The sequence below is a fragment of the Lissotriton vulgaris genome, chromosome 12 (assembly GCF_964263255.1).
Source record: "Lissotriton vulgaris chromosome 12, aLisVul1.2, whole genome shotgun sequence".
NCBI classification, from domain to species: domain Eukaryota; kingdom Metazoa; phylum Chordata; class Amphibia; order Caudata; family Salamandridae; genus Lissotriton; species Lissotriton vulgaris.
In genome coordinates, this window is record NC_141700.1 from 750109144 (window position 1) to 750124309 (window position 15166).

General features: G+C 42.2%; 1 protein-coding gene across 1 annotated transcript in view; it reads left to right on the forward strand.

Moving 5' to 3' along the window:
* The first annotated feature begins 1172 nt into the window (after window positions 1-1172).
* The window catches only part of LOC147678577 (vomeronasal type-2 receptor 26-like), a 100734-nt gene continuing 86740 nt past the window's right edge, over window positions 1173-15166 (forward strand). Inside the window, exon 1 of the mRNA XM_086945705.1 lies at window positions 1173-1430. Coding sequence (XP_086801831.1) covers window positions 1173-1430 — 258 coding nt within the window. The remainder of the gene's footprint in view (window positions 1431-15166) is intronic.

Here is a 15166-nt window from a genome sequence, read left to right on the forward strand (position 1 = left end):
GATATAACGTGAACAATAACTAGCCATTACTAAGAAAGAGCGTAACTCTGCTATATCCTTTGAATAAGACACTGCTATTAATGATGACACTTTTTGGGATCTGACCTTATCCCTTTGATTGGGAATATGTGACCATAAAATATTAATTCTGGTTTAGCTATTTCAAATTTTTCAGGGTTTAATGGTAGCCCAGCTTTCATAAGTTCTTGACATACTGCGCTTAACACTTGGTCCTGCTCATCCTCTGTTTTTCCAAAAACAAGAATATCATCACTATAATTCATTGAATGTTTTACCGGTCTAATGACATTCTTTATGATTTCTTGAAAAATGTCTGCAGTCAAGAATATTCCAAAATTAAGTCTTTTGTAATGGAATAGCCCCATATGTGTTGAAAAGGCTGTATTATATCTTGATTCTTCATTAATTTCCAACTAATTATATCTCTTGCAGAGGTCTAACTTCGAGAAAACTGTTGCCCCTTTCAAAATGATAATCATATCATTCAAGTGAGGGACTGGGTGCCTTTCCCTTTCAATTGCAGTATTTGGGGTCCTCCTGTCAACACAGATTTGAATCTAGTTTATGTCCTTCTTTGGGACCACTATAATTGGAGACACCCAAGGTGTTGGGCCTGCTGCAGGCACAAATATTTCTTACTTAATGGACTGTAAGTACTACACTCCTACCCCCATTTAACTCAGCTGCTGCCTATATCCTATTTATTTGGTGAGTGAGGAAATCTTGCAAAGCTGCAGCCTGTGCTATATCATCTCTCTATGCAGAGGGAACAGAGCACTCTTGTTGGCAGATACTTGCATTGCTGCTTTATGTTCTAAGCATTCTCTTTGTGTGCAGGAAAAGTTACCATGTACAGTTAAAACAAGTAAGAAAGCTTTTTGTGTCAGAAATAAATCTCTTCAGCTTATCTTTAGGCAGTTGAGTTCACCTGTTAAAAGGATTGGAGGAAATTTCACCTGCTGGTGAGTTTGTAAACTATTCACAAAGTTGTGATCTTTGAGCAACTTTACTAAGGAATTTAGCCTTCACACTGACCGCAGCACAAAATGGTAGTAAATATATTGTAAAAAGCCATGAATTTGCCTAAATTGTATGGTCTTTCTCTCAATTATTCCAGGTTTGGGTTCCAGAATTATCAATGGATTCAGGCTATGGTATTTGCCATTGAAGAGATTAACAGGAACCACAGCATTTTACCCAACATCACCCTCGGATTCCATATTTACGATACATGTTCGATGCTCCAGCGATCCCTGAAAGGTATTCTATGGATTCTTTCAGCACAAACAGAGTTGGTCCCAAACTACCGGTGCAGGAGAAGTTTGTCACCAGCAGCCATCATTGGGGATTCTGCATCCACACGTTCAATGGCTCTTGCGTATATTCTTGGTCTCTACAGATATCCTCAGGTAAGAATGTGTAAGTATCACTTTGCTGTTTTATGAATCAGTCACAAAGGGCCCAAGCTAATTCATAATCATCACACCAAAGAATATAATACACATAAAGTAACATGTAGTCAATAAAGACATAGATGTAATTTTCTGATAGGCAGAAGAAACCAGACTTGAATGAAGTACTTTGACCATATTTCTCATTCTGGAGGGCTTGTAGTATAGAGATAAATAGCATATAGTACTAGGGGCTTGATATACAAAGCCATTTTTCTGTAACAAAGCCTGCAATTCACATATTGCACAGTGCGTGTGACAGCAAAATGGCTCTATGTTGCATATTATTCCCATTTTCCAATTTGGTAACATATTACCAAATCCCAAAATGGGATTAGAAACCTATCACAAAATGTTATTTGGAAGGGGCATTTTAGGGCGTGCCTTCCAAAGAGTGATGCACTGGTATATGTATCAGTGTTTGCAGCTGAAATCTGGTTGCAAAACATTGAAATTGTATAGACGCCAAAGAGGAGGGAACCCTTTCCCCATTGTGAATGTTCAAAAACTGTTTGTTGGCAAAGAGCACTCTGAAAGCAAAAACAAAAACCCTTTGCTTTTTAAATACATCCCTGTTTCCTTTAAGGAAAATAGATTACATTAAAAAAATACTTCATTTAAAACTTCATTTAAAATCCAATTACTGACCCCAGCAGGCCACCATTCTTGTGAGGGCATCCAATCATGATAAGTCACAATTTACAATGAACCTCATGAGTCCAATGATTTCACCAATTTTTTCTTTGCTTGAAATAGGAACAATAAATCTGAACCCTCCAGAGTCCAATGCTTTCCCAATTTTGTTTTGTTTGGAGTGGGAATAGCAACATTCCCCCTTCCAGCATCTATTATTTTCCCCAATGTTCTTTAATTTGGAGAGGGAATAGTAAGTCTGGAGCCCCTACACACTACTCCCAAGAGTTCAAAGCTATGCTAAATGTTGCTTAGTGTGGAGCAGGTACAGTAAATTGCCTCCCCTCACCGGTAGAGCACAAAGCATTCCCCTATGATGGTTACTTTGGACTGGAAATAGTAAATGCGACCCTCTCAGTATACAATGGTTTCCTTAGTATTGCTTAGTTTGAAGCGGGAATAGTAAATCTAAACCCCCTCCAACACCGGCTCGAGACTCACCATAGGTAACAAAGAGCAACCCTAAAAGGCACCAACTGTGTCCGTAACATCAGTTTTCTAAACCATTTTCATCACTCAGCAATTTTTTTCATGTTTAGGAATGTCTCCACCAGAATCTTCAGATGTAAAGCCATATTTTAAACAACACACAACTATATCTGTAAGTGATTACCTTTTGCAACACCCATGCTGATTGGGTAAGTCCTCTGACACAAATGACCTATTCAGAAAGTTAAATTTGGGGATTGTCAAGGACTGCATGCAGACATACTCTGCTGAGTACCCTTCTTCATTGCCTGAGAAGAGTTCTTACCAAGGACAGCTAATACCAACAGCCATGGTGCCACCCGGCACAGAATAATATGTAAGAATGCTGTCAGATTCTCATTGAGAGGGTCCCAGTTAAGAGGTGAGCAAAGGCAGGTGGGAGACCACTCTCCGGCCCGGCACCGAGAGACAGTGTAAGCATAAACCTGGGAAACACTGTTTCCCTGGTCTATTCTCAATGCTGAGGTGAGCAAAAGTAGGGGGAGACCCTATAAAACACTCTCCTGCCCAGTACCAAGAGACGATGTGAGCACAGACCGGGGAGAGACCCGGGAAACACACTCCTGCCCAGCACAGAGAAACAGTGTGAGAATAGACTGGGGAGAGACCCGTTGAAACACTGTCCTGCTAGGTACCGAGGTGAGCAAAGACAGGGCAAGATCCTATAAAACACTCTACCGCCCAGTACCAAGAGACGGTGTGAGCATAGACAGGGAAGAGACCCTGGGAAACACTCTCCCGCCCAGGACAGAGAGACAGAGGCAGAAGAGGAGAACCGGGGAGATCGGAGGACTGAATCGCAGACTGCACAAGACCGAAGAGGGGTATAAATGAGAGAGATGGATCTCTGAGGCAGGGAAAAATAAGCTCACTCACGGGGGACGCGGAAAAGCTTTACCGGGAGTCTGAGGGGAGGCAGAGACTACCACTCCCAACTCTTGTGGCAGGACACGCTGCAGACGTGCTTTGCATCTTGCCTGGTGGCACAGAAAAGGGCAGACACACTCCTGCAGCGCGGGACGTGGAAATCCTTTACCGGGAGCCTAAGGGGAGCCAGAGACTACCACTCCCGGCAGCTCTTGCAGCAGGAAATGCCGCCGACATGCTTTGCATTGCGCCTCGTGGTGCAGAAAAGGGCATGCACACTCCCGCAGAGTGGGCCCTGCCCGCGCCAAGGGGTTGCCCGTCCTTGCCCGTCACTGACCAGAGGTGGCCTGGTTGGGCCATATCTCTAGCATCTGCTGTTGGATTTTGTTTACATCCAACTCTAGACAACTCCTACTGTAAGTAATGACCAGTTCATAATCCGCTGTTGGACACTGAGCTGGAGGGTCCTGGGGGTGTTGTGCAGTGGCAGAAAGACTTTCCAACTGCACTGTGCCCGTAGTTTGTGGTGGGGGGTTGTTTGGACAAGCACATTGTACAAGTATATCATAGTGGAAAGGAGATGCGCCCCCACAGTTTCATCACCAGACACTACCAAGGTCATAATTGATTCTCTTTTAATAAAGGCAGTGGGAGCTATCTCTAAAGAAACCAGCAAAGCCGAGAGGAGGCTTTCACGAGGCAGCGCTGGAATAGCAGCATTGTTCCCGGATGGAAATATGGTACTGGCAATGGAAAACGCCACTGAAAATGGAGTAGGAGACATTTTGAATCAGGGGCAGGGCGAGGAAGCAAAAGAGAGTGGGGGCCCAAACCAGAGCACCAGTACCTGCTTAAACAGCACAGCGGCTGGCTAGACTTCACGGACTAGGACCATGTTGCCTACTAGAAGTTGTGGGGATCAGAATGGCCCACCAGCCGCGAAGTGACAACGGAGGGCACAGAGGAAAAGAGCCCCAAGCAGCTGGGAGAAAACACCAGAGTCGCAGATTTTGGGGGTGCCAGGGATCTTGTTAAGGAAGCAGAAGATTCATGGGGATCCCTTAAGGAGAATTTTGTGGCATTAATGGCTGGTCTCTGAAAGGATTTTTTAAATGAGTAAACAAAAACTGTCACTGACATTAAGGCTTCACTCTCGAACATTGAAAAATCGTTGCCCTTGGATGACCAACCCAAGCAGTTTGCTGCTTCGAAGTTTATTGTCCAACAATAACTAACTTCTAATGCAACTCCACCCGTAAAGTTATGCATCGAGTCCCAGAACCCCTCATTGACTATGGGTACAACATGACGGGGGGAACTGTGTCCCCGACGCCCGCTGCTGCACCGCTAAGATCCCTGGTGCGGCCGCCGTGTGGTGTGCGGGCTCGGTGGGACTTCAATCCCCACAATTCGAAGCGGCCGGAAGCCGCGCAAGGACGGAACGTGCTAGGCGGCGCATAAATTGAGGACACATCCCCTGCTGAGTGCGGAGCTTTCTTGGTGGTACGATTTAAACTTTGGCAGTATTCCTACCAGGCAGCTGCTCTCCCGCTGTGTCCCCGACCCCCGCTGCTGCACCGCTAAGATCCCTGGTGCGGCCGCCGCGTGGTGTGCGGGCTCAGTGGGACTTCAATCTCCACAATTCGAAGCGGCCAGAAGCCGCGCAAGGACGGAACACGCTAGGAGGCGCATAAATTGAGGACACATCCCCGCCTCGCGGGACGCCAGGCGAAGCCCGGGCAAAGGTCGGGCCGTCTGTGGCCGTCAGGGGCTGCAGGAGGCTGGGCCGGGCCCCCCCCTAACATTTTGTTCTGGACCCTATCTTGCAGTTAGGACTACGTGACAGTAAGCTGTTCTCTGCTTGACTCTTACTTTCTGTTATTTGTTAATTCCACACTTACGGGGCTTTTTGTGACCTCATTTTTGATTTGACCATCTTAGAATATTGCCCACTCCTATATCGATTTAAGGACTCAGGATGTCTGCATGTGTACCGAACTCCTTACCCTCTACTGTAGGGGTCTCTATACTTGGGCCTTTAGATAAGTATTTCGCTAGGGCTACTAGAGAAATAGACAGAGAGATTACATTGGCTGAGAAACGCGCTGAGCGACATTTTTCCATCGAACTTTTAAAAAATAAGCCCCCAATTTTGGCCCAGAAGAAGGATATATCTACTACACAATTATACAATAATATGCCAGTAGATGTAGACGCAGAGTTATTTAGCACTGAAAATATACCATTAATTTTTCAAGATATGTCACCACCATTACCTATCATTGAAACAATTAACGACATTACTTTAAAAGGGCCACCTACTACATCTAACTCTTTAATAGACTTAAACTCCCCTATAGTCTTAGACGCAGTCTCTCATTCTAATATAAATGCCTCATCTCCTGTATCTAATTTACCAGCAGAGGCTGTAGTATCTATGGAGACACAATCGCCGATAGCAGTTAGTGTATCTAAAGAAAAGACACAAACTAAGAGGCCCCAGAGAGTACATCGTTCCCCACCTAAAAAAAGAAGGAGAAAGGGAGGGGTCAGAAAAGGGGAAAAAATTTCAAATATATCGTTATCCTCGGTGAATTCAATAAATAAGTTACCTAAGGAGCTAGGGAAGGATGCATTAATAGGGCCCCAAACAAAAACAACTTTGTTTCCAGAAGCCTTGTCGGCTAAAGGGACAATGGAGGCTATTGAATGCCTTCTAAAATCTTTCCTACTGCCACTCATAGAGAGAGTAAAAAGGTTGGGGGAAAAATGGATTGTATTTTGGCAGCCTCCAATTTAAGTGAAGCTCCAAAACAAACCATCCCAAGGGAAACCTATTGAGTAATTAAATATCCAATACAGATAACATCTAGGCCACAAGTGGACAACCCCATATCTAAAAATATGCCTCTTCACACTAATCCTTCTAAATCGGTGGCCCTGCAAGATTCACGCAAAGAGAAGGTTAAACCAGGTCCCCCGAAAGCCCTTCCCACCAGATCTGATCCTTTATTAAGGGCAACTAAAACTAAAATGAACATAGTAAAATCTAACTTCAGAAATAACGTAGATTTACCACCAGAATCATCTAACTATGTTATTATTCTGACTGGAGTCCCCGTCGTGCCAGTAGGAAACATAGAATCCAATACAAGTCTTAAAAATAAAGTGATTTACTGGCTGCGAAACAACAGACCTCTCCCATTACCCCTAAATGGAGATATAGTATCTGTAAGACGGTGCAATTGGGTAGGAGTTCGCCCTAAAGATATTGAGGGGCATGTGGTGATAGTAAATTTTAGGGACCATAGAGTAGTCACGTACATCAGTGATTGGTTCCCAGGGAGAAGTGAGGGTAGCGTATCATCTCGCAATCTGAGCTATTTTTACCCTGAAGCTCTGATGATGCCCCCTAATTATCCATCAACACTGCGTAGCTTTGATTCTCAACATTTTCCCTATTGTAAGCCACACTCTACTGCCCCAAGACAGTATACAAACAATCTTCCCCCTTTTTTTCCACCTCAACGCCCAAATAGGTTCTTCCTTCCGTTTGGTAATAGTCATCATCCCATAAACCCAAATGAGTACTGGAATATCCCACTACATAATCTATTTGAACCCCTCTCTGGCTTAGATGTAAATGAATGACTCATTTCACCTGTTTTTCACGTAGGAAGCACTTGAGAGTGCACAAACAATTGTAATACACCAAATGAATTCTTTATTGTTACTCCTATTCCTACGAGTAGACTGTCTGAGCCACTACAAGACATAAGGGGGGATCACTGTGTATCAAAACTAGATCTGAACGTGAGTCTAGGGTCTGGTACTCCATTCTTGAATCCAACGATATTGCAAGACATGATGTTTTGTTTATCTCCTCAAGAGGAGAAGAATGATTGTATTGCGGGGTTAATCTGACACATAATAGTACTGCTATTTTGTCTACCTCTGCTAACCTTAACCCCGGAAAATTTACTAGCCCGCCTAACAAACAACGGGAGGTCAATTTGAGGGGAAATGTCGGGATCCATGATATTTATATTTATGATGTGGCATTATCTCCTAAATCATGTTCTACTAAACATTGGGGGGGAAAGGGACTATGTCCAAATATCCCACACTTACACCTGTTTATTCCCCTAATTTGGTTCTTAATTGGAATGTGGCAGGTCTTGCAACAAAAATTGGTTCCCAATCATGGTTGGACTTGGTGAACAGTTATTCCATTCTATGCTTCCAGGAAACATGAGCATTAAATCCAGTTCACCTCCTAGGGTATCAGACTTTCCATGCACCAGCTTTAGCAAGTAACCAGGGAAGAAACAGGGGTGGCTTATGCACCTACATTAGTATTGCTAGTGGATTAACTGTGTTGAAACACATTCCTACGGAATTTTATCAGATTGTTGTGATTGGGTGGGGTAGTTCTCTTAACCTCATTTTAGTTCATTTCTTCAACAATCTGGCGTTGGAAGCATTGAAACAAATTTTAAACAAATTAAGTCACACAATTGTCACACTAAAAGAATCGATAGGCAGGGAGTGTATGCTCGCCTGGCTGGGCGATTTCAATTGTAATATTTGCCAGTATGGTCCAAAGGGAATTTGTGGTTTTGAATCTTCCATGGATGACACCCTGAACCACTTTACCCATTCCAAAACAGGGGATATTTTAAATAATTTCCTTTTTTATTTTAACTTAGATTATGTAAGCGACTTATGCTCACCATCCGTGCCTTTCCACCCAATTTTCCATGGAAGAAGTTCTAACACCGTGATTGATTTCACCTTGTTTTCTAAATCACATGCTTACCTACTCTCTTCATGGAAAACGCTGGATGATATTTATGGTGATCATTATCCAATAGTATTTAATATAAATAAGCATTTAGCGAAGCAGGCAACTAAGGAAAAAAGTATCATCTATCAACAACCTATCTCCGTCGGATGTACCAACAGTTACACTCTCAAATGGGATAAGGTGGTTCCTGAGGTTTTATTTGACACTTTATTTGCCATAAGAAAGGTAGAGATTGACATTTGTCTACCTCCCCTAGAAGATCCTTTAAAAATCTTGGATTCTTTTTCAAAGATACAAGAGTCATTAAAACTTATTCTTTCTTGTCAGTTTAAACCAGGACCTAATAAACCCAGAGGCTGGTTTGATAAGAATTGTACTTCTGCACTAAAAGCCCTAGAAAAGGCCTTACATGCCATCCCTAGATCCCCAAAGGAGATTCGCCAGGCCAGACACCAATATCGAGGTGCGATTAAGAGCAGGGAACAAATTTTGAAACACGAGGCTTGGCAAGCCTTAATTTTTTCTTCTAAAAATAAAGATCCAACTGCTTTTTGGAAGGCTGTAAACGCACCTTTTGCACGAGGAAAACAACCCGAGATGTTAGATATAGCAATAAACGGGGATACCTGGGTGGACCATTTTCAAAATCTGTATGGTACTCTGACCCCTCTAATTCATCTCCTCCGGGTAATATTATACCTTTCAATAACACTGGATCGTTTTTGGGAAACCTCCCGTTGGATATCGTTTTTACTTGCGAGGAGGTTAGCCTGGCCATAAGAGAAAGTCCATCTGGAAAGGCACCCTGCCCGGATGCAATACCAATTGATGTCTTCAAAGCTGAAATTGATCTCTGGGCCCCTTTACTGACCATTGTGTTGAATTGTGCTAATATCCATGGACTAATACCAATGTGGTCAGAAGCGATAGTAGTCCCCATATTTAAAAAGGGGGACAGGCACGACCCATCCTGCTACCGTCCAATTTCTCTTATCAATGCCTTAATGAAGGTAGCTGGCCGTATTATTTTAAAACGTGTACAACAATGGATCGAGGAGGCCAACATTCTATTGATCTTTCAATATGGATTCCGACAAGGCATGGGGACGGTTGAGTCTAAATTTATATTTTTTAATTTCTAAATACATCAAAGCCAAAAAAGGGAACCATTTTATAACTTTTATTGACTTGAGCTCAGCTTTTGATTGTGTTGATCACAATCAGTTATGGTCCACGTTAGAGAACCTTGGCCTGGATCTTTCAATCCTTAATTTCATCAAGGAAATATATAAGGATGCAGGAGCTAGGGTGCGCTTTGGACAACAAGGGGAGTGCTCGTCAACATTCTCCATCAAGAGGGGGGTGAGACAGTGGTGCATCTTAGCCCCCTACTCTTCTCCCTCTATATAAACGCGATTGGCGACCACCTCAAGAGTTTTCAATATGATTACCCCTTAGTCCAGGGCCACCCCGTCCCAATCCTATTATATGCGGACGATGCTGCGATTATGTCCCAAACCAGCCTGGGCCTAAAAAGGGCTGTCTCAAAGTTTACACTTTTTATGAGGGAAAAGGGACTTAAGATTAATATTTCAAAAACCTTTTCCATGTCTTGTCGACAAGGAACAAAGAAAATACCCTGTACCATTTTTATAGAAGGCAGAAAGATAGAAACTATAGATCAATTTCCTTATCTTGGGATCTCTTTTTACAGGAAATTCTCCTGGAACACTGCAATTAAAGCCAGAAGATTAGCATTTTCCAAAGCAATTGGAGCGCTGCAGAACTTTGCGATTAAAATTGGGGGTAGACCCGTTAAGGAGTTGATCGTTATATATAAGGCAAAATGTGTTGCCATAGCCACCTATGGCTCTGGTATCTGGGGGATTGATTCTTCAATTTCTATTCAACAAACTGAAAACTGCTTCCTCAGATATCTCCTGGGGGTCCCTAAATCAACATCCAGCTATTTTATACACATAGAACTGGGTCTCCCCTATATCTCCGATATCATAATGATTGAGCCCATTCTGTTATGGCATAAGTTATGGCTAACCACAGGGACAGTCTTTAATCGTAATGTTATATCTGACTGCCTACAACTCGATGGTGTAAAGCGAATTAAATGGCTGTGTGCTGTTGAAAAAATGTTGACTGATATTGGTCACCCTGAGTTCTTTAACAGTCCATCTAGCTTGGAAACAATATCAAGGAAAGTGTTACGTAAATTGGCCATGAACCATCTAGCGAACAAAAGATGGTCCACTGAAAAATTGAAAAAATCAGTGCTAGTTTATCAACAAATAATAACCGAACAGGGCCTGCAATTGTACCTTGTTAGTGACACTAATTGCTATGCCAGAATGCTCCTCTCAAGGTTCAGATTGGGTTCTTTTTTTCGTCTAATTACTTTTCCAAATTTTAATGATTGGTCGAGAGAAATGTCGCCCTGTCCCTGTGATGATCTTGCCCCTCAATCCAATCTGCATTGCACTTTATTCTGCAAGTTTTATCAGGTTCCAAGAAAGATCCTACTTAAACCAATTCTTAAGGAGTGGAGTCTGCGATCATGTAGAAATGCTTTTTTTAGACTACAAAGGATGGAAACTTTGGAAGTGAGCTACACTCTAGCTACATTTCTGAAACTTTTGGTAAAATTTAGGAATTCGATGTAATATATTAACTGTTTATATGAATTTTAGAAATTTTTAAAATGTACAAGATTTTAAGGACAATTTTTTTTTAACTCTGTTTGTATATATATATGTATACGTGATTTTCCTATATTCGCCCTGTCTTTTTTAAATTGGCAATGTACTGGCTTCTTGTGACTTATATTTGTTCATTACCATATATGGATTTTTTTTAACAAATGTATGCTTTTATGATATTACAGTTTATATCGAAATAAAGCTTTTTTGAATTTGAATTTGATTTGATTGGCAGGTCTAAGAAAAATTTCCCTGGGGATAGCGTGATTGTCACACTTCGGTACCCGGCACTGGCACAGAAGATTTTTCTTTCATCCTCTCGACCACTCATTATAGATCATGGGATTAAACCAGTACCACTGGGTTTTTTTTACAGACCCCCTTCCAAATTTTGGGCTCCCTAATGTGTGGGAGCACAGGAAGCGAGACTGAATTGGGGTGGGGGCCTTTGAATTCAAGAAATCCATTCGCACCACTGAGGGTTTTGAATGACATAGACTGACTCTCAGAGGGGGCAAGTATAGCAAGACTAGATGGCAAGCGGCTGGGCCACACAGAGGAACAAAGTGGGAGAGTGGAGATTAATGACAGGACAATCTGTGAAAACCCCCATAAGCATAGGGATGAAGAGAAACGGAGCTCTCCCAGTGATGATGGGGCATTTACTGACTCTCCCGGACCACACGTGAGGTGAATTATGGGTGATTTAAAATTGATCCTGTGGAACATGGCAGGTATAACAAGTACGTTTTGGGATGAGCTGTGGCTCCGCTATATCAGAACTTTCACATAATCGCCATCCAGGAAACTTGGGAGCTAGCAAACACCTTCTTTTTAGAAGGTTACAAAACTTTCTTCTGTCCAGCTCAAAGGTCTAGTGTAGGGAGAGCTAGGGTTGGCCTAATTATGTTTGTAGATTTAAGGGTCCAGGGAAGGTGGAAGCCCATGTTATGGGAGTCAGATGTAGTGCAGGGTCTAACATTTATAAGTAATATTTATCATTTGGCACTCATTAATTTTTATGATGCACAGTCAAACTCACAGGGATGAAAGTGCCTGGATGAATTAAGTGCTCACTTAGATAAATTGCAATTTGATGGTCGAGCCCAGTCACATTTAATATTCGTTGTAGATTTAAACTGTCACCTGAGCCTCAATTTGAGGGTGACTGATGGTGATTGGAAGACCTGTACACTAAAAAAGGGGCAACACATGAAACACACCCAGTAAGGACGGGAGTTGAGTGTCCTCTTAAATACATTTGGCTAACCCATACAATGGATCTGATTGCCCATCACCCAGGTATAACTGTGCTCCCACTTATAAGGGTAGAGGATGTGCCTCATTTATTAACTTTATTTTTGTTTCCCATATAGTTAGGCGGTTTATTACCGCTTTTAAAAATTTTCATAGTATATTTAGTGATCATAACCCCATAGTTATTTCACTGGTGGGCCCCGATACCAGCCGGTATTGCATAGTCTGACAGGGACAGATCTCTGCAACTGATCAAGGCAGGTGGTTGCAATGGGTACATGTTGATACTGTGGTTTTTAATAACTAATTTTTTATCTGGGGAAAGGTAGAGATACAGAATTGTTTAGATCCAGAAATAAAGGGTTGTGAACTAGTTCAGATCTTTATAGATATTGCGCAACTAGTGAATAGTCTTTTAAACGCATCTGTACAGTTATGCTCTAAGGATGTGCCAAGATGGTTTAAGGGGTAATGCTTTAAAGAGGGTCCTCAAACAATCACCCAGGGACAGGGGATAAATTGTGTCATGCCGCAAAGTGTATAAGTTAGCAGTTGGGACATGGAAGCGCCAACTCTAATTGAAGTCATGGGTGGATCTAGAAGAAGCTGCTGAGCTAAAGGACTCTACTCATTTTTGGAAGGTCATCAACAGCCCATATTTTCAAGATTCTAATATCCCGAGCCTGGCCCATAACATTTTACCCGAGCAGTGGCAGACTCATTTTGAGGGGCTGTACAGTCAACCCTCAAGAGTGGATGAGCTACAGAGATTGACCATTGCCCAGAGCATGGACACTATCTCTTTCACTTTAGAAGAGGTAAGACTCAGAATAGATTGTCTTGCGCAGAATAAAGGCCGGAGACCAGACGGCATTCCACCTGATCTATTCCGAAGTAATCCAGAGGTATGGGTGCCGATCTTGGTGAGATTATTAAATGTTGCAGTTGCAACAGAAATACCTCTCTCATAGTCCATGGCCACCATTGTCCCGATATTTAAGAAAGGGGATAGGGACAGTCCACTCTGCTATCGCCCAATATCGCTTATCGATGTGACAGTAAAGGTTCTGGGCCGAGTGGTCCTGAACAGGCTGGCAGAATGGGCAGAGACCCAAGGAATAATAACAGATGTGCAACATGGGTTCCGAGCGGGTAAATCTACGTTAGACCAATGTTTAAATCTCTATCTTGTTACTGCAAAGTACACAATAGTCAAAGCAGGGGCGCTTTATTTAGCCTTTATGGACCTTACTGCAGCGTTTGACTGAGATCATTGGGGGTGGATCCAGCTCTAATTAACATCCTATGGGCATTACATTTGAACACTTCTGCTGCAGTAAGATACATGCAAGAGGGAAAGATCACAGATTATTTTCAGTGTCTGTGTGGGGTTAGGCAGGGATGTATTTAAGCCCCTTTTTTATTAACATTATAAATTAACGACTTTGACTCTGCACTAACCGCACTTCAAGCAGATACCCCAAAAGTAGGCTCAAGATCAGTGCCTGTGCTACGCTATGCAGATGATATAGTCCTCCTCGCTCAAACACGTAAGGGCTTGCAGGTTTTATTGGATGGGTTGGTAGGGTTTATGAATGAGTTGGATTTGTCACCGAATTTAACAAATTCTTGCATAATGGAATTAGTGAAGAACTCGAAGCCAAATACCTATACAGTAGGCCCACATACTCTTAGGAAAGTACCGGCCTTCTCATATCTAGGTATCATGTTCGATGATAAATTGAGTTTTAAACAGTAATTAGAAGGGAAGTGTCTTGGTTTGACCAAGTCTACTGGAGTGATTACAAGCTTTGCTCGCAGATTGGCTAAATGGTCGCCTGGGACAATTTTAAAATTGTATAACTCCTTTTGTAGCTCTAAAGTTTCATATGGAAGTTAGGGCTGGGGGTTTACGAGGACAAACAAACTACAAAATAAAGAAAACAGCTATTTTAGGCATTTGTTGAAAGTCCCCCAGAGTACGCCTGCGTTTATTGTTCATGAGGAATTGGGGTCTAAATATATCTCTGACCTGGTGGGGTTGAAACCCCTTTTGTGTTGGGTGAACATATGGTCTAATGAGGAGACACGTTTTAGTAGGCAAGTAATTCATGACTGCCTCTCTTTGGACCACGTGTTACAAATCCCATGGCTGAAATATGTAAAATACACCTTTGCCATGCTTGGCACAGCAGATTTGTTCTTTCATCCAGATAAGGGCTGTGCACTGGACAAAGCACCTATTAAATATCTATTTTTTAAATATACTGTGGCCTAACGAGAGGACATTGAATTGAAAAAACCCACAGTTAGAAATTATATCCTAGTTACATCAACACAATGATTAGAACTGTACTTAACCCTCATAGCCAGTGCACATGATAGATTTTTAATTACATGGTTTAGGCTGAACTTGTTTCATCATATACTGGCTGTACCTGCTGGGTATACGGCACATCTTGAACAAAAGGGGCCCTATGGCTGCTACACTAGGTCTCCAGGGGACACCTTATATTTTGTTCTTCTGTGTCCGTACTTCTCATATCCGAGAAAAGTGTTCCTCAAGGGGCTTTCAAGGAAATTTAGATTCAAGCAGGCCAGTGTGGCTCTACTGTTTTTTACCTTTCCCCAGATGTTTTTACCCTATTCTGTGTCTCAAACTTTTTAAGATATGCCTTAAAGTTAGGAAACTCCAGGGAAACATAAAAGCCGAAGTCCTTTGTTTAACCTGTGTATCAATTATGATTGTTAGTAGAGTCTCTCAATGCTTTTTTGCAGTCCTTGAATACTGATTTTCCTGTATCACTTTGTCTCGAGTGTTTTTAGCCTTAAGATTACTGTTTTTATATTGATGTGCTGATGAAATTGTT